This window comes from Cervus elaphus, chromosome 13 (genome assembly GCF_910594005.1).
Source record: "Cervus elaphus chromosome 13, mCerEla1.1, whole genome shotgun sequence".
NCBI lineage: Eukaryota > Metazoa > Chordata > Mammalia > Artiodactyla > Cervidae > Cervus > Cervus elaphus.
In genome coordinates, this window is record NC_057827.1 from 28,562,250 (window position 1) to 28,582,461 (window position 20,212).

Below are 20,212 nucleotides of genomic sequence, written 5' to 3' on the forward strand. Positions count from 1 at the left end.
AAAAACGTAAAATCAAATCTAGGAAGTAAAAATTCTGCCGCCCCCGGGGATGGGGGTGGGGCAGGGTGTTAGGGGTGGGGGCGGGGAGGAGGCCACCGCCCCGCCCCCGCCCCTCGGCGCCTCCAGCGCCTCGGAACTACCAATCCCGGCGTGCCCCGGGGCGGCGCGGGCGCAGGGGCGCGTGCGCGCCGGGCAGCCGTTGGCTGGAGAGGCAGTTGCGCGGGTCGCGGTGCTGGGCGGTCTGCGGACGCTGGCAAATCGGGCCCAGGATGTAGAGTTGGCGGTGCCTGACGGCGCGTCTGACGCGGAGCTGGGTGGGGTAGAGAGTAGGGGGCGGTAGTCAGGGGTGGTGGGAGAAGGAGGAGGCGGCGGCGGTGAATCTTTTATAAATGGCGCCGAAGCAGGACCCGAAGCCTAAATTCCAGGAGGGTGAGTCTGATCCCCTGGGGACAAAGCATCTAACGGCCCGGAGAGGGAGGTGGTCTCGGGGCGGTTCAGATTTGGGGGCCGGGGATAGTGAGGGCCGTGCCCCGAGGAGGCGGCGGGCAGGGCTTTGTGCGGAGAAAGCGCATTGCGGCGAGGTTTTTCTGTGCGTCGTGAGGATAAAAACACTTTGGGAGGCGAAAGCGTTAGGCAGGCATTAGAGTGCGAGAGGGAGCCGTTGCCGCGTGGCACAGCTTTAGTGCTGTTTGTTGTTGAGAGGAAGAGGGCGCGGAGAAAGTAGCCTATTGTAGGGAGGCGGCGGGCGCGCCATGGCGGCCGTTAGGGGAAGTGATGTGGCGTGGGGGAGGGGAGGCGGTGGCGGCGGCCGTTTCAGGCGCCGTGCGGGGTTTCCCCGTCCGCGTGGGCGTCCGAGGGTTGGCACTCCGTGGCGACCATCGAGCCGCGAGCGAGTAGCTCGCGGTGGAGCCGCAGAGCAGCGGCAGGAGGGGGTTGGCTTCGCGTCTCGGGGCGGGAGAACTGCGTTGTAAGATGGCCGCTGCAAGATGGCGGGCCCATTATGGCCGCCGGCGCCTGGGTCCCCGGCTCGCGGCCGTAAACGCCGCTTTAGGGCAGAGGAGCGCCCCCTTCTTCCCCCGCCGCCGATCTGGAACCGGTTTTTCGGCGCTGGCCCCGGGGAGGTGGGTGGGGATGGGAAAAAAGCGCGAGCGTCCGGGTCGGCTTTGTGTCGCCCGAAGGCATCCCTTTGCTCTCGGAAAAGCGGTGTCGGTGTCCTATGGGAACGTGAACGCGCTTTGGCTGCGCGGTGGCTTGTAAAGCAGTAATTAAAAACTGCCTTAATGCGGTGTTACGTCCTCATTTATGTGAAGTCCCGTTGCCTTGATGTCAGCCTTTTAAGTACGGCAGTGGTTTGGTTAATTGTAATAATTGATTAACAGTGATTTGAAACTTGAGTTTTTATTGTCTCTGATAAATGTGTAGGCTGACTGTAGAGAGCCTGATTTCCAGAGGAAGACAGCTCTGTAATTTCCACAGTTACCACATCTATTAATTTATATAGTGGAGGCTTAACAGTAAACTAAAGTGGACATAAAATTATGTAAGGCAAGCAAGAACACTTTAAAATCCTCATTCACATTATTGTGGTTGTACGTGTTAGATACCATGAATGTCGAGACGTCTGCAAAAAATTGTAGGGATGTTCAAACTTTGATGTGCGTTAGAATTAGTTTGAGTCATACACACAAAACCCAAGCCTATTGTAACAGTATGGAATATTTAAAAGATTGCCGCGGTGTTTTCCCTGTAACTGGCTTTTAATACCTGCTTTCTCTCACCCTGAGAAGCTCTTTGAAGATGACTGTGGATTGCTTGGATTGCTTTTTTTAAACCAGATGTTTTAGAGCAAGGATTCTTGATTTAGGGTGTTTATAATTCAGAGCACCCCTTGTACTTGGACAGGAAAAAGTTTTTTTTCTATTTTCTAACTAAATAGTTCAGTTATGATAGTAGATTTCCTCCCCCACAGAAAAGCAAAACAAGACCCTCCCACAGTAGTAGTAGCTGTAATTAAAGTTGTAGAAGATACATTCAGATGTGATGTATTCTTTTCATTGTTTCAGAATTGTGGTGTAGTTCCCTGAATAAGCAGCTAAATGTTGTATCAATTAAGGAGCTCATATAATACCATGACACACGTTTTAAATGTTTTTATTTGTCTCAGTATAGTTCGTTTCTTTTGTAGTACTGTTTTACATGTTTGTAGAAAAATTCTGAGAAAAGGCCCAAAGACTTAACCAGACTGAAGGGTCCATTGCACACAAAAATTAATCCTCACTGTAGGACATCAAAGGAAAATGACACAGACTTGGGACAGTTAAGGATGGCTTTCTGGAGGAAGTGTTTTAGTTCTAAACTGGAGGGGATGGTAGAGTGAAGGAGAATCCATATGCTGCTGTAGCAGTGAATTGGAGAAGAGGGCGGTAGAGGATGAGATGGTTAGATAGCATCACAGACTTCAGTGGACATGAATTTGCGCAAACTCTGGGAGGTCGTGAAGAACAGGTAAGCCTGGCGGTGCTGCAGTCCTTGTGGTCGCAGAGTCGGACACGACCGAGCGACTGAACAACAAAAGGAGCCACTATGGTTTTGAAAGCTACCTAAGAGTCTTTGCACTTTGCAGACATGTTTTCTATTCCTGTGTCAAAGTTGAGTTGTATAACCATCTTTTAAGAAATTATTATTATTTTGGGGCTTCCCAGGTGACCCTAGTGATAGAGAATCCATCTGCCAGTGCAGGAGACGGGGAGAGCTAAGGGTTCTCTGCGTGGGTAGAGACGCTCCCCTGGAGAAGGAAAAGCTCCACTCCAGTGTTCTTGTCTGGAAAATCTCCATAGACAGAGGAGCCTGGTGGGCTACAGTCCATGGGGTTGCAAAGAGTTGGACAGGACTGAGTTATTTAGAAGAGAATATCTTGTAAGGAAAAAGGAATAGTCTGTTGAAACTAACAGAATTATATTAAAACACTGCAGAAGAATTGAGCTTCTGTGATGGTAAAAATATGAATGATGGTAAAGTTTTTTCCCTGATTCTTTTAAACTTGAAAATTTCTCTTGTTAATTAATGGTGCAACACATGTTACAAGCATTTTTTCAGCACAGTGATTGTTCTGCACTGCAGTTGGTCTTCCACTTGATATGTTAAAGCAAAAAGTAAAGAAAACTATTGGGCATCTAACCCGTGTGGTAGGGGGAGGGGAGGGGAGGGGAAGGGAGGGGAGGGGGAGACCTTTTGGCTTGTCAGGAGAGTGGCTGATGCTGGAATTTGAGTAGTGTTCCTAGTAAGAAAACCAATGAGAGGATGAGGAATTGGAATCTCATCACCTTTGAATTTGAGAGCATTGGGCAAAATTAGCTTTGCATTTTGAATACTACTAAGGATTAAGGATGGAAAAGTTCAAAAAAAGTGAGACGACAGTGGTTTGCTCCTTCCCCAATTAACAGTCTTTCCACTTCCAGGAGAAATTAGGCACTTGTTTTGCTGGGTCATATTCCTCAACTTACTGTATATTTCAGTGGGATATTAGGGACAGGTAGCTAGAATGGAGGTCAAAGGGCCTTAGCCTCAGTGTGGTTGTCTTTGGTGGCAGCAACCAAAAGGAGGGAGACACTGGTGAGACTATTTTCAGGGTACCTTTGAAGAAAGACTAAAATTAGGCACACAGGTCTCCCGTCTTCGGTGCTTCCGAGTAGACTCTACCTTCCTCTGTCCCTGTGGTCTCATTCTTGTCCATAGTATTCAGCAGTGGCTCCAGCCCAGCTTTCTCATGAGCTCCAGACATATGTACTCAACTGCTTACTAGATGGCTCCAGTTTGGGTCCTGTAGCTACTGTAACTTATTCCAGAATTGATCTGAAACCCCCTCTCCATTTCCTTTTCTGGATAATACTTCCACCATGCTGGAAGTCAAGTTTATTAAACTTTCTACTTTGGCTTAGCTGTCTTTCTTATCATACCTGTTTCTGTTCTTATCCCTGACTTTGAGAGAAGTCGCTGGTTTCCTGTTTCTAGTCTCCACTTAAGTTTGGCATAGACTTAGCATCAGGCAGTGGTTCCTCATAGTGGGCCACTGCACAAGAATTTATGTGTTTCATCTGTGCTTTTGTATTAATATTTCCTCAGCTTGGGCCCTTTGCTTTGACGGGTTGGAAGCACAGAATAGGTAGAGCAGAAGGTTCTAAACTTAAAATTTCTTTCAATCTCAGATGTACATTGAAAAATAAGTCAACCCTGTCAGTAGATAGCTATAGTAGATTTTATTTGCTTAGCAGGTGATAGATGATTTGATGATTTTAAATAGATTGATATCCTAATTGTTTTTGTTTCCATCAAATGCCGAGGTGTTTTTTTGTCTTGAAATTCCATCTGAAGTGTTGATGTATACATTCCCTTATCCACTTGCTTGTTGGTTTTTTGAGGAACACCATAGTACAAGGGTGACGGCTCTCCCAGATGTGAATATTCTTATATATGAAGAGAAATCACAACTAACGCAGTGCTTTTTCCCTGTTTTTTCCTTTTACAGGTGAGAGAGTGCTGTGCTTTCATGGGCCTCTTCTGTATGAAGCAAAGGTACAAAACCTGTTTTCTTTTAAGAAGTTAGTTGAAACTACTGGTTTGATAATTAGATTTCAGTGATGGGTAGCTTTAGTGAGAGGTACCTTTTTTCATAGATATAGATTTTTTCATAGTTCCTCATCTTTTTTATCATTGTCTCACTGCTTGTTCAGCGGTTCACATAAAGCATCCTCCCATTCGTGTTACCGATCTGCTAAAGGCAAGCAGTTGGAAAGTGAACAGAAAGGTAGAGGTTTGACTATGGAAACAAAATAGCATTGTTAGTTAATGACTTATGAGAAAATACTGCCAAAGTCAATTTTATTGGCAAATGTAATATGCTGAGTAAGCACTGAGGAAAATTATGTTGAGGGTAAAGCTAACATTTCAAATGAGTACATTTAACTTTTGTTAGTTTTGTCTGGCAAAGTTTGAATCCTGGGGCATTCCTTTTCTGTGTATCAGTGTTGCACTGAGGTTATAAAAAACTGATTTTACATTTAAACAAAGATAAATTGGATGCTGCATTAGTGTTTTTAGTGTCTTGTTTCTGTTAACTTTTAGCACAAATATTTAAGCTGTGTCAACTATTTTTGACAATTGTTTAAAAAAAATAAACTGTAAAGGCACTTTCTATGTAAGTTCTTGGTGAATACTTTTTGTCTGTGAAAAGTCTTTTAACAGTTGTAAAGTGTCAGTGTTGCTAACCATTTTACTTATTTTGAATACATAATAGGTGTATGTTTTTAAAGTTCTAAAATGACTGAAATTGGATTTCTGAGATGGTCAAGAACTTCATGTATGTGTACATACATCTTAATGGATAATACCAATACAGTTTATAAATGCATTTTGAGTCCTAGTGATCATTTCTGTTGCTGAATGTTGTTTCTGTTGTTAACTAGCTTCTAGCAGGCTCTCCTAAACTGGCAGCTTTTTCTGCTCTGGCAGCAAAAACACACCAGGGAACAATTTCAAATGGCAGTTGGAGTAACTTAAACTATTGTGGTTCTCTTGGTTTGCCTCTGATAAAATTTTTTAAAATCCAAAACCAGATAGTCATCACCCTTTCATGGTTAATGACTTCCACTAATCAGTTTTAGTTTGTTTGGCTGCTTTTAAGAAGAACACAGGGCTTCCCAGGTGGCACTAGTAGGAAAGAAGCTGCCTGCCAATGCAGGAGACATAAAAGGTACAGGTTCGATCCCTGGGTTGAGAAGACCCCCTGGAGAAGGGCATGCCAACCCACTCCAGTATTCCTCCATGGAGAATCCCACAGACAGGAGCCTGGCGGGCTATGAGCCACAGGGTTGCGAAGAGTTGGACGCAACTGAAGTGACTTAGTACACAAGAAGACAAGATGTAAAAAAAAAAAAAAAAAGACAAGATGTTTTTCATCTGTCACTCAGTTGCTGATAATCAGCAGAATAGCTTATTGCCTTGTGTAAACTAATGAGCTTTTAAAATAATGTGGTGTAAATGTTTTTCTTGAGCTGAATTTGTTTATCCAAATGTAGCTTTTGACTAGCCGGACTTTGAGAAAGCACAACTACAGCTTTCATTAGCTGTTCTTGGATAGCCTATCTAGCCCACTGATGTAAGGTTTAGGGTCACCTTCAGTGCTTATGGTTCTTTAGATTTGTTGGACTAACTCCCAACAAATGACTTTTAACTGTTTGGCAGTGTAACTTTGAATACTAGTCTAAAGGCTTAAGTAGTGTTCAAGAGTCTCATCAGGTTTTTTTTGGCCACCAAACAGTTTCAGTGTTGGATAGTTCAAAATTACCCAGATAGTCTTTTTTTTTTCATTATTTCTAAATACATTTGTTTCTTTTTTATTTCAGTGTGTAAAAGTTGCCATAAAGGATAAACAGGTCAAATACTTCATCCATTACAGTGGTTGGAATAAAAAGTGAGTATTAGATTTTTTAAAAGCAATTTTTATTTATAATTAACAAGTTGGCTTTGTGTCATAAACTGATAGAAGCCTGTGCTTTTTAATTCTTGTACAGTTTGACTGTAAGTACATATTGGGGCAAAGGTGAACTATTTGTAATATGTTGAAATATAATAGAAATTAGGGTTTACTGCCATTTTGTTTTACATTCTGTGGCCTATTTCTTGTGTTCTGGTATAACGTCTAATATTCATTAGCCAGACTATTTTCTAGTTTTGGTACGTTTTAGGACAGCTTGAGTTTTTTTCTTATAACAGAGACTTAGTGACTACAAATGGTATTTCAAGCAGTTACACTCAAAACTAGTTGTGTTTTTCTACTAAGCAAGGGAGAAAAGATTTAAAAATTGCTTTATTTGGTTGATGTATTGACCAAATCATGTTTTGAACTTTGAAAGCATAATTATATACTAACAGTGAATTCATGTAGTTCACTTTTAGCATATGGTTTAACACAGGTACAGAAATGTAATTACAGAACCTAGTTTTCCACTCTGAAGAGCTTTTTTTTTTTTTTAATAAAAGCAGTGATGTATTGATGTTGCTGGGGATGGACAGTGGTTGCAGACTGAACACATTCTAGAATATTCAGCCTGTGGAGCTCTGTCAGTGATGGGTCTTTCTTCTTGGATCTCACAAATACCACATCTGATAATTGACTCATTTTTGGTGCTTGTAATTGAATAGCTTGTAATATTTAGTCTGAGAGGTTTTTAATTTTACTAAAGGTGTTTTGTCCTTCAAAGATAGCACTGCCAAAAAGAGTGGTTCTTGAGGTCTTTTTTTTTAAAGCTTTACGCCAGCTCGGCCATGCCATCTGATTTGATGTATACTCTTGTTTTGGAAGGGGTTTTTTTTTTTTTTTTTGACATTTACTGACTCTGTTTTTGTGGTCTTTCACACAGTCCCTTAGCCAGTGACCAACTCAGTTAATTTTATTAGTTAGAAGATTTTTTCACAAGATAGTTACAGCTAAGAAATAGTATCAGATCTTTGTCTTTTCTTCCGTTAGTATAACTGTAGAAAAGTGGAAATCTAAAATGTATAGAAGCACGTTCAATAAGTTGGTTTTTCTTCCAGTTAATAATTAAAATATTCCTAGTAGTGATGGTAATATAGTAAGTCAAAGTGACCCTGTGAGCTTTTAATCCCTTTGGTCTTAACAGAAGTAAACTGGTCTCTGATTTTAAATGGGGTTTCAGGGTTAATATTAAATTGGTTCAAATATCCAGGAACGTTTGTCTTCTGGATCTCCATTATTTTACAGCTTTCCCTTCCCTTTAAAAAAAAATGTTGAAACTGTGTCTTTCATTACACTTATGTTTTAATATAAAAATATCCTGGTAAAGTTGAGAGTGTATTAGATACCATGAAAATCTTAATTCTGTATAGGAAAGCAAATATTTATGCATATCATGAATGGGAACTTTAAAGGAAATAAAAGAAAAACAAATAGATTCATGGACTAGATCTGTGCCTCATCCCCAGGTACACTTTAAGATAATTTAGGATTACATCTTAATAGCTGTGGACACAACTTTTGTGCTTAACTTTTTCATATATAGTATTTTCTATTAAATTCCTTGCAGGTGTGTACAACTTCAAGACCGGGTTTTAAATGACATTTCCAACTTAAAATTGTGGAAATACATAAAAAGCTTGTATTTTTTTATAATATTGCCTGAAAATGTTTTTTCCTTTGTTATATTACCTAGTAACAAATAAATGATAGGCTGCATAGTTTTTTTGTGTCTTTGTAGAGGATGTGTTTTTTGTAGTTGTCTTGGTATGTAGACAAATATATGTAATTTGTAATACTGATCTTTAATAACTATTTAGAGGGGCCTTTAAATCTGTACAGAATGTTTTTAGTGCCGTGTAAGTTAATGCCATGGATCATTGTGACTTTGGGAATTAATGACAAGCTACCTTTAGAAAGTTCTGAAATTCTTCTGTTTGAGCTGTATGGAAGAATTTCTGGATGTTTGGCCACCCCCCCCCCCCCCCCCCAATAGTGATATTCCTCAGAGCAAAAGACATCATTTTCCCGTGGGTCAGCAACTGTTTTCAGCGCCTGGCGTGCAAAAGAAACTCTGAAATGGACTTTTGTTTTTAGATCAATGTTCTTATTTAGATGCATTTTTTATGAGAGGAAAGGAATTTTCACAGTTCTCAAATGGAACTTTCTAGTACATAAAAATTCGCTAACTCCCTTTAGAGAAAATAGGAACAGATATAACTAGCAGTAGGAATAAGATCCTCAATTTTGAAAATGGTTTATAAGATACCATGCTTTTAGAAAAGACTACGATGGAAGCCCAATCTGCAAATTGGAATTTTCTTAAACTTCAGTAAATATATACTTCTTCAAAAGCACAGTAGGTACTCGATTTGTTGACACAGACATTTAAATATTCCATTTGTAAATAAATCTTAATAAAGCGTAAGCAGAATTCTACACCTAGTTACTGAGATTACTTTGTACTATGCTGTCTGTATCAGAAGTGCTGTGAGGCCCAGGCGCTCTGAAAAAACTTTGAAGACACATGAGGATATTGTAGCCCTTTTTCCTGTTCCTGAAGGAGCTCCCTCAGTACACCACCCCTTCCTGACCTCTAGGTAAATGCATGTTTTAAAGTTTTCTCTAGGAAATTGTGAAGTAATTAGCCTCCAACTAATAAAAAAATTAAAAAAAAAAAAAAATAAAGTTTTCTCTAGGAAATCATGTTGAGGGTTGCTTTTTATTATTTATTATTCTTTTGGCTACCTTGCATAAGAGGTCAAAGGTGGGAAATCATTAAATAAAAGACTTTGAGGATATAATCTAATTGTGTCACTAAAGGAGCTCCATCAGCAGGAGGAAAAAAATTACTTTGCACAAAAAGTTCAGCACTGCCTAGGAAATATCCTGTCTTTTTCTCTTTGGGGAAAGAAGCCACATCAGAAGTCTTGTTTTGAACAAGATCCTACTGTGTAGCACAGGGAACTATATTCAATATCTCATGATAAACCATAATGGTAAAAATTATGAAAGGAGTGTGTGTGTATAATGTATTATAGAATCAATATGCTGTATAGTAATTAACATAAGTCAGTTTCATATCAAAATAATTTTTTTTGAAATCTTGTTTTGAAGCTTTTCTGAGTGCCAGAATGCTTTAGCAACTAGATATTTTTAAGAGAGTGGATGTTTCTACCTTTTGATGTTTAGAAAGCCAAAAAGATTTTGCCTTGGAAATTAGTAAATTGATTTGTGAGTGAGTGATAACCATTGTAACACTTCAGTCTTAAGTGAGTTGATTTAGGTGGTATTATTTTGTATACCTTCTAGTATGTTTCTCATGGAGCTTGAGTGTTTATCTTCTATGCATCAAAACTCTCAAGTATTTTATATCTATTATTTAATTCTCTTAACAGTCCTGTGAGATAGATGGATGTTTATCCCCATTAGACAGGTGAAACTAAGGCACAGTGAGTTTTGAAATTTTGTATCAGAGATGACCAGCTGGTTTTAGTTCCTTTTTTTTTTTTTAGTGCTTTAAGAAGTCATTTTATGGATTCCTGTGCTTTTTTTTTTTTTTAAGTTTTTCAGGTGCCTTTATTCTGTAAGGACAATTACTTAGGGGCTCTTAGGTTATGTGCTATTATATGCTGTACTCTTAAGCCATTTTAACCAAGATTTGGATAATCTTTTGGACTCTGGCACTTTTGATTTGGGGTATTGCTTCTGAGAATGTTTATATTACCATTTTACAGAACAGATTTTCTCTAGACTTTCAGTCTAGTTGAGAATGGATTTGTAATGCCAGTTCTTCAACTTAGTTCAGAGAAGTCCAAACTCTTGCCTCTTGGATTTAAGAGAAAAAATTATAGAACAGAGTCCGTATGCTAATGAAATATTTTTGAATGATATTTTAACTTTTCTCTTTCAGTTGGGATGAATGGGTTCCAGAAAGCAGAGTACTCAAGTACGTGGATACCAACTTACAAAAACAGAGAGAACTTCAAAAAGCCAATCAGTAAGTTTGTTTGCAACATGAATAGGAGGAGAAATGGCTGTAAGTTAGTTTATGGAAATGGAATCCACAGCACAAATCATGTTGGCTGCCTGCTTTTAAAATGATTCGTGCTACCTGTCAGCTGCTGTTAGGATTTTGACCTCAAGTGATCAGAGAGGCCTTTTGTAGCCTTTTTATTCTTCCTTTCTTGAATTGATTTTTGTAAATGTGTTCTCTCTTTGTCCAACTTGTTAATAAAAATTTTGTACCAGAATATGTATAGCCTTGGAACTTCAATTTGAATATAAATTTCAAAATGGAATCAAGCTATCAATTTATTTTTCTATATAAATATTTTATGATGATATATCATTGAAATTATTTTTGAAGGGAGCAGTATGCAGAGGGGAAGATGCGAGGGGCTGCCCCTGGAAAGAAGACTGCTGGGCTACAACAAAAAAATATTGAAGTGTAAGAAGCTCTTTAATTTTACACTGAAATTCAAGCTTGATACACTGTGTATTACAATTTGTTGAAAGTGGAAACTGGAACATTGTTGTGATTTGAAAAATGCCAGTGAGAATCCCACTGGTATTGGGTTATTGAAACTACATACTGATTCTTTAATTTTCCTTAGCAATTTTTTTTTTTTTTTGCCACTTAACTCATTTTTAAGTGTACAGTTGGGTGGCATTAAGTACATAACCAACCCCTCCTTTGTTTAATCTTTACTTTTTTGGCCTTACTGGGTGGCATGTGGGATCTTAGTTCCCTGACCAGGTTATCAAACTCTTGCCCTGTGTAATTGAAGTGTGGGGTCTTAACAGCTGAACCACCAGGGAAGTCCCTTACAATCATTCAAATTAGAACAAACGTGTGCACGTAATGTGTTTTTCTTTTACAAGCATTAGCATTGGATTCTCAAGACACAAGTTTTGAGATTTGAGGGGTAGATTTGCTTTTTCAGTATCTTTTTCCTTGAGATTAGATTCTGTTGCTTTTAGACCATGACTAGTCTGACTTTACTACCTAAAAATTAAATGACAGTATTGAAGATAACTATGCATCTTGAAATGTTTGCAGTTTTATTTTTTGGGGTAAGAAGATAATTAGGCAAGGATTAATGAATTTGGCAAGATAATTGATTTAGTAAGATAATTGATTGACTTGGCAAGGATTACTATTTGAGATTGATTCATAGCTTTATTTGTTAATAAGTAGTAACATACTTCCATGATCTGGATCTTTGGAAAACTTAAACACAGGTATTTAACATTTATTAATACTAAAACTGTAGAAAAGCAAACACATTCAGGTGTAATGTGATGGCCCCTCCAGGCATAATCTATAATCATGGCTTTATAAACTTTTTTCTTTGTGCTCCAGAAATAATTAGATATTATGTTAGGATTCGTAATTTACTGTTGGTGCATATATAAACAGCCATGAGATAAATTACTGTTAGACATAATAGTCTAGACACAAGCTTTGTTCTGAGTGGGTGAGCAGAGTGTTTAGTATTGTAAAGAAAGTAACGTAGCTTCAAGAAGAATTAAAGTGAAACAGAATTTGACCAGTGAGAGTAGAATAATGCATTGGTGTGAAACATAGTCTAACGTCAAATTATGCTGGTTCCAAAGTAATTGAGGAAAATATTTTAATCTTTGGAGCTTTTTTGTGTTTTTCGAACTAATAGTCTTATGAAGCAGGTTCTTTTTAATATAATTTACATGCTATAAACTTACTAATAGACATAAATGATAAAACCCTGGGAGAAGATCTCATGATATGGTTTTGATTTTTCTGCTGTCTAGAGGGAGATGTGGATTGAACCAGCTATCAGTAAAGAAGTCCTTAAGTCTTGAGTAGTAAATAAGAATATGCAGGAAATAAGATCAGGCAAAGATCGCTGCCTGATTTTACCATCAAGGCAGTATTTCTCTATGGACTCAACCTGGTAGAAGGGAATTTAAACTAGAAACAATAGCGACAATTAGCTTTTTTCTTTTTTCCTTTCAGGAAGACGAAAAAGAACAAACAAAAGAGTAAGTATATTTATTAACTGTTTGAATTAATTATTCTGCCTTTATAACATTTGCATTTTGAATTCATTGTTAAATTTTAAGTTAACTTTTAGAGTAAGCATATGTTGATGGTCTCATGAGTCACAGCAGTGTTACAGAGTTAGGTACATAGCCATAGAGAATGGACATTCTTTATACTGTGGAGAAACATAAGCATTTATTGTATTTGTGTTCTTTAATGACTGACTGTGAGATAATTATATTTTAAAAATACATGGTAAAAAAAATACATGGTAATATTAAATATTGCTTTGTACTAGATGTTTGGTTAGAGCTATTCATGAGAGGTATAGTTTTGGTAGGAATATGGTTCTTCAATGTAGATTTTAGTAATATTTATGTAATGGAAGGGTCAAGGAGTAAAGAGTTACTCATTAAGCTAACAATCTCCCTTCCTTACCCCAAATTTTTACAGCACCTGGAAATGGAGATGGTGGCAGCACTAGTGAAACACCTCAGCCTCCTCGCAAGAAAAGGGCTCGAGTAGATCCTACTGTTGAAAATGTGAGTTTTTCCTTAAATTTATGTTAATAATAGCATGATAGAATTTTTAATCTGTCCTGTTATAGCACGGATAAAATAGTCATAGAACTTTTGAGTCTCAGAAGCATTGCTATAGCATGCTTTAATTACTGAGGTTAAAATATTCTCCTTTTTAAGATAAAGGATATATTTGTATACATCTATTTCATGTGTTGCACTAGAGGTATTCCTTCCAGTTTTTACCCCTAACTCATCATCAAATGTTCGTTTTAAGCCCTGTGTTCTTGTATAAGGCTAAATAGTTCTTTGGTATTAAGATTGAATTGACTTCCTAGGTCACATTAAATTGATTTACTGATTTAATAAACCCACAGAAAAATGCCAAGAAAGCCTATCAGTTACATGTGTATGTGTGTGGGTATAATAGTTTGGAATTTTTACATAAGTGAATTAAATGTCTAATTTATTATATTTATAATCTCCAGAGTTATGAATTTGAAAAGAGAGGTTTTAAAAGTGTAACTGACGGTTTACGTTTCTGAAGCTGAGGTTAAAACACTGGTATGTTCTGAAGATTAGACATTTTTAGGCAGTTGCTGACAAATTAGAAGATATATTTAATCTTATACATTAAAGATGTAACTTTAAGATAGTCGTGTTTGGGCTTCATTATTGGAGATGTGGCTATTCGAATTGATTAAATTTTGAAAATACTAAGTTAAAATGCAGCAAGGTGGAGAGACCATTTATAGAAGAAGGGAAATTTGTTTAAAAAAAAAAAATGCCTTCACATGAAAAGACATCAAGTAGACTATCAAGATTCTTTTCTCCCAGGAGTTACCTGTATGATCTTAACTCATTTTACTATTTCCAAGTGACAGTTCCAGCTGTCCGTTTGAGTAAAGAATTTATCCCAAGTGCCTCTAAAGGTTCAGAAAAGCTTTCAGAAAACTCTTGGAGCTGTTCCTCAGCTAGAAAGAACAGTGTTTAGTACTCTCCTTTTTGTTTAGGAGGAAACATTTATGAGCAGAGTTGAAGTTAAAGTCAAGATTCCTGAAGAACTGAAGCCATGGCTTGTTGATGACTGGGACTTAATTACCCGGCAAAAGCAGGTAACTTGGTGTTACATAGATTGTAATCTATATGATAATGGTCTTGCTAGTGTAAACTTTTTTTTCTAAAGGAAAAGGCTGTAGACTTTCATAGACATCGAAGGTATGACTGATGGGAATTTTAATTCAGGGACTAGACCGAGCACCTTCATTATCAGAAAGGACTGGGAGAGGAATAAGCAAGATACATGTACAAAAGACCATGTGTTTACAGTTACTTTTATAAAGGTTTAGATAACTGTTGGCAGTGGCTAGGACATGAATACATCATTCTGAAAATAGATTAAAAAAAGAACCATTTTATTTCCTGCTTAATATCATTGAAAGTGGGACATCGTCACATACAGTGCTGCTGATGGAATGTAGAAATAGGAAGCACACAACTACTACCTGCAGGTATTTGTGATTTCCAAAAGAACCTGAATCTGATCAAGCTCCTAGGTTTTAATTACAAGTGTACAGGAAAGAGACGTTATGATGTATGTATGTAACGTCACAGTGGTACAGCCACCAAAGTCCAGAGTTGAGGGACTCTGTAGGACAGAAGAATCAATTTCTTAAAATAGCACAACCAGGGATAGGGGAGAAATGGGGACTGTGTGGGATAGGCACCAGTCATAGGCTATGCAATATGTGGCCTTTGATTCTTGATCTGACTCTGAAGCTAAATGGCTAGGTTTAGCTCTGTTCTCCCACTTTGTGTTTGGCAGCTTTTTGTGTTTTAGTTTTTACGTTTAATGGAACACTGGGTCCCAAACCTTTATGTGAATATTAAGCTAAGTGTTTCAGGCAGAATGATACGTGGTGACTTGGTAACGCGTCAGAGGTGAGTTTATGTGTAGGTGTACTCCACGCGTAGTGAGAGTGTGTCTGTCCAGTGTGGCAGCCACTAGCTGCATTTGGCTGTTAAATTTTTAGTTCCTCAGCCACAAGATCCATGTTTCAAGTGCTGAACAGTGCCCTTTTCTTTTTGGTAATACTATTAGGTGATCTTTTAGTGCATTAAAACTTCTCCAGTGTACTTTGTCTTTGAAAAAGAATGTTAGTATTCAAGTATATTTTTGTTTTCAAAGCTCTTCTATCTTCCCGCCAAGAAGAACGTGGATTCCATCCTAGAGGATTATGCAAATTACAAGAAATCGCGAGGAAACACAGATAATAAGTAAGAAAATACATACATCTTTGAAGTATACTAAAGACATTTTAAACATCATTTCTGGATAAATTATCTGAAACATGTACTTTAAAACAATACCATCAGAAACTAGCCAGATAGAATTTCATTGCTTAGACATAAGGTTTAGCTGGTAGACATTTATTAAAGGGCCAAGTCAGTAAATGTTCCAGGTGACACTGAAAAACCTATTCTAAGTAACTACGTATATAACCATTCAAAATACAACTGTTTGAAAATGTGAAAACTAAAATCCATCCCTAACCTGTGTGTTGTAGTGTGCTCACCAGTGGTTTGTTTCTTCGAATTAATTTCTTACCTCTTATTAAATCTCTCTCATGTTTAGCAGAGGTTCATTGTCATTGGTTTAGCATTTAATTTCTTACCCTCATGTTGGTTGACTGAATCTTCATCTCTCAGTTCATTCAGTGACCTGCTCTGAAGGTAGATACTTTTGTTCCCTTGTCAGGGAGTATGCAGTCAATGAGGTTGTGGCCGGGATAAAGGAATACTTCAATGTGATGTTGGGCACTCAACTGCTCTACAAATTTGAGAGGCCGCAGTACGCTGAGATCCTTGCGGACCACCCTGATGCACCCATGTCCCAGGTGTACGGGGCGCCACATCTCCTGAGACTGTTTGGTAATAACCCCTTTTAGAAAATAGTTTTACTTTTTCGCCTGGGGCCTTTGGTATCCTGATTTATATTAAGGGGTAACATAAAATAACATTCTAAAAGACTGTTTAATTCCAATTTGAACTTCTATGTCGTGTAAAAATATAAAGTCAGTTTCTAAAATCATATGCTTTAAGGAGATTAGTGATGGTTGCATTTGCTCACATAATTAAAGTATATGCTCATAATGCTACCTTGGATGTAACTTTGACTTCATTCTTTTTAAATAGTACGAATTGGAGCAATGTTGGCCTACACACCTCTGGATGAGAAGAGCCTTGCTTTATTACTGAATTATCTTCACGATTTCCTAAAGTAAGTCTGAAAATTAATGCTTGAAATTAAAAACATGAATTTGTTTAGTGTACTGCAAATTACTCTTGATAGATTGGCACTGTAGATACTGTAATAGAACTAAAGTAAAACAGTGTATGTTTAGCATAGTTAAAATGTCTCCTGTTATTTTGGGGATGAACTAGGGATGGCTTCTATTTTTGGGAAAATGGAAAGTGCAATCCAGTTTTCTGGAGGGCACTTTGGTAATATGTATAAGCGTTTTAAATGACTGGCAGTTAGGCTTCTGGAAACTTGTCCTATAGAAATACTTAATATGCACAAAGATCTCCAAGCATGTTTTATTAAATTGCTATTCATGGATAAGGTAGGTTTACAAATACTGATCAAGAAAGATGTCCGTGGTGTGTCAATTTAAAAAAATTAGATTGCAATTGAGTTTGGTATGATTCCTCTTTTTTCTACAAAAAAGTGATGAATATTCTCTCTCTTCCCCCAATTTCTTTATGAAATAAAAGTGCTCTACTACTTGACATTTTAGGGCCCTTAGATTTTTATGGCGTTACTTTCAAGTTGAGATTTACTTGTCAACTTCTGAATCTGTAGTATGATGGATTTCAAAGAGCTAAAGAAGACATCCTAGCTGTTAACTCTTTCAGGGTAATGATACCTGTTAAGGGTGGTCCAAGCACTCAGGTTGGTATTCTAGTGACTCCTGTTTTTGCTTCTTTGAAATAAGGGGAGTAACTCTATAGACTTCCATCCTTTTTTTTTATGCATTGTCTGGTATGTAACCCTATTGATCTGAGTTGTAATTACATGGTTGTGATATGTATTTTAAAGTGCTTTGTGTGGCTTCTGTATGTAATTGATAAGAGATTAGGATCAAAGTACAATTCTTTTTCATACTTGTAATGGATAACATTTTGTTTTTAGATACCTGGCAAAGAACTCTGCAACTTTGTTTAGTGCCAGTGATTATGAAGTGGCTCCCCCTGAGTACCATCGGAAAGCCGTGTGAGGCGCGTGCACCCACCCATGTTTGATCTCTGTAAACACCTTTTTGTTTCTTAGTCCTTCTCTTGTACAAACAATGTACTTTGGAAATGTTCGTGTATAACAAAATTGATGTTTGTTTTCTGTTTGATTTTAAACAGAGAAAATAAAAGGAGTTACAGCTCCTTTTCTTTCCTTTTTTTCATTTCAAAGTTGCTACCAGTGTATTCAGTGATGGACAACAGAGAGACATACTGTAGAGTGTTTTATTGCTTCGTTGACAAAGCTGCTTTTGAACGCTGGTGGTTTCTATTCCTTTGACACTACGCACTTTTATAATATGTGTTAATGCTATATGACAGAATGCTCTGATTCCTAGTGCCAAAGGTTCAATTCAGTGTATATAACTGAACACTCATCCATTTGTGCTCCCCCCTTTTTTTTTATGGTGCTTAAAGTAAAGAGCCCATCCTTTGCGAGTCATCCATCCATGTTGTTCCTTAGGCATTTTATCTTTGCTCAGATTGTTGAAGAACGGTGGCTTGTTTCATGGTTTTTGTATTTGTGTCTAATGCACGTTTTAACATGATAGACGCAATGCATTGTGTAGCTACAGTTTTCTGGAAAAGTTAATCTTTTAGAAATTGTTTTTCAGATCTTCAATAAATTTTTTCTTTAAATTTCAAGGAGCAGTGTACTTGTGTGGATGCATTACAGAACCTTTGTATGTTGTGTGTGTCTGCTCGTGTTCAGTGATTTTTCTTTGAGGCGAGTGATTGTCTTGTTTTCTGTGGGATGAGAAGTTTGCCTTCCTGATCTGTCTTTAGTATCTACCTTCATCTGCCAGAGCAGCTTTGGTTGTCTGCTCTCTTGAGTTCTGGCTGAAAAGTTAGACTATAATGACTATTTCTCTACTTTTCATGGAATGTAAAATTTGAGCATTGAGGGAGTTTTTAGCTGTGTGACAGCCAGCTAGTCTTTTGCTAATTGTCTGAGGTGTTTACCAACATTATTCACAGTGCCTAAAATTTGAGCTCCTTCCCCCAACTTAAATACAGACCTCCTGGAGAGGGTTTGACCTGTGTTTCCTTGACCTACCTCACCTTTGTTCTGTGGAAGTTCTTGAAGTTAAAGTAATCTCATCTCTGCTTCTAGGAGCATCCCATGATTTCCTTTCTGTTCCCCTGTACAGTCCATCTTGCCCCAGTGCCCAGGTATTCTTGGGAATGGTTACAAACCATAGAATCTACTGGCCAGAAGCTGGACTCTGAAGCAGAGAGCTGGGCTCAGAGCTGTTTTTATTCTTTCCCAGCTGTGTGACCGTCACTCACTGTCTGAGGCTCAGTCTGTTTTTGTCTGAGAGATGAGGTTGACAACATACCAGATGGTGGTTATGTACTGTTGACAGATGAGTTGTCATTGTGATGAAGGAGAATGCTGTACTTAGTTGTTCAGTCATGTTTGACTCTTTTTGACCTCATGGACTGTAGCCTGCCAAACTCTTCTGTCCATGGATTCTCCAGAAAAGAACACTGGAGAGGGCTGCCATGCCCTCCTCAATGAAGAAGAATAGCTCTCATTTTACCCTGGTTGTCCTGGGACAGAATCAGCCCTGGGATCTTTTTCCCCTCTTTTTGTGGCTTGGCAAAAAGATGGCTCAGCAGATGTGACTTTGCTCAAAGGAAGAACAGGCTGAGACTGGACGCTGAATTGCAGAGGTTCCCCCACTGCTGACAAGGCCACCTCCTTAGCCTGGAAGCACCACTGTCAACACAGATGCCTCGAGGTTCCCAGCCCCGCCCCATCTACATGGAACCCCTCGGTGCTTACCCCTCAGTGTCCCCTGGTGAGTCGGGAAACCTTAGAAGGTTGGCACCTTTGCTAGTTCGAGGTTTTCCTGTCACCTAAGCAGGCTAGAGGTGTGTGGGGGTGTCCAGAATGCCTCTGCATGTGAGCTTTCAACTGTCACTTGCACAGTAACCTCATGTTTTCTTTTACCTATCGGAGACTTCATTGTCCAGGGGAGCAGGAAGATTCTCTGCCAGCAGGCTCAGCATGGGGTTCACACATCTGTCTTCAAAGTTTTCGCAACTTGTTTTCTTCAAATTCAATCCCACAAGAAAGTTGCCATAGTAGTAGATGAGTACTTCTTGTGTGCTCTTCGCCTCTCAGATTTACCTCTTGTGTCTTTGTCACATTTTTGTGCACACGTGCACTCTCCACAGAAAATCACTTTTATTTCTCTGAATCATTTGAAAGTAAAAATAATTGCATTTATAAGTCTCAGTGCAAGATCCTGTGTGAGAAAAGCTGGACTAGAGATTTCATTATACACTAATTTATTGGAGGGGGAGGAGATGGAGAGGGTTAACAATATTCTCTGTCCAGAAATAGGGCACTGTTACTTGTGAAAAAGATAAGCCAGATCAAGTTCACACTGATATAGGAGCCAAATATTAAGCTAATTGGTTGAACTCAAGAGGGTTTTAAATGCTCATGTGCAGTGAAGAGTACTGGGAAGCCTCCCTTCTCTATTTCTCTGGCAAACCCTCAGAATAAGTAGAAGGGAGCAGGACCTCTTCAGGGGGTTCACAGGAGGGGGACAGATACATAGGTCATGTAAACTTCCCAAACAGCTTGGGGGGAAAAAACACAACTCCTTAAATACAATTCTAAGGGGAAGCTTCTTTATCCATAGAATAGTAAGAGGTGTTGCCAACTGGTGTGACCCACTTGGGCAGTTTTGGGAAGGAGAGCTGTGCCTCCCTCACCCCTCACTCCCCTGTAACACATGATCATGTCTTTCATATTTGTCTTGATTTGTCCAAAGTGACAAGAAGGTCATTATTGCAGCTGACTCTGACCCCTCCATCATGCTTAGG

General features: G+C 38.6%; 1 protein-coding gene across 4 annotated transcripts; it reads left to right on the forward strand.

Moving 5' to 3' along the window:
- The first annotated feature begins 203 nt into the window (after window positions 1–203).
- On the forward strand, window positions 204–18,016 carry MORF4L1 (mortality factor 4 like 1). 4 transcript variants are annotated; one of them, XM_043921380.1, is made up of 13 exons: window positions 249–429; window positions 4,526–4,572; window positions 6,402–6,469; window positions 9,016–9,132; window positions 10,446–10,532; window positions 10,902–10,982; window positions 12,531–12,556; window positions 13,011–13,099; window positions 14,089–14,190; window positions 15,264–15,352; window positions 15,834–16,006; window positions 16,271–16,355; window positions 17,271–18,016. In XM_043921380.1, the coding sequence occupies exons 1-13, from the start codon at window positions 390–392 to the stop codon at window positions 17,353–17,355; spliced, it is 1,089 nt and encodes a 362-aa protein (XP_043777315.1). In that variant the 5' UTR covers window positions 249–389; the 3' UTR covers window positions 17,356–18,016. The 4 variants fall into 4 exon arrangements, with proteins under 4 accessions (XP_043777317.1, XP_043777318.1, XP_043777316.1 ...); XM_043921382.1 differs by lacking the exon at window positions 9,016–9,132 and having other exon boundaries at window positions 204–429; XM_043921381.1 differs by lacking the exon at window positions 10,902–10,982 and having other exon boundaries at window positions 247–429.
- Window positions 18,017–20,212: the final 2,196 nt, after the last annotated feature.

Coding starts and splice junctions, on each gene's coding strand:
- MORF4L1 (XM_043921380.1), top strand. CDS start 390: ATGGCGCCGAAGCAGGACCCGAAGCCTAAATTCCAGGAGG. Junction 430..4,525: donor GAAGCCTAAATTCCAGGAGG/GTGAGTCTGATC, acceptor TTCCTTTTACAG/GTGAGAGAGTGCTGTGCTTT. Junction 9,133..10,445: donor CACCCCTTCCTGACCTCTAG/GTAAATGCATGT, acceptor TTTCTCTTTCAG/TTGGGATGAATGGGTTCCAG.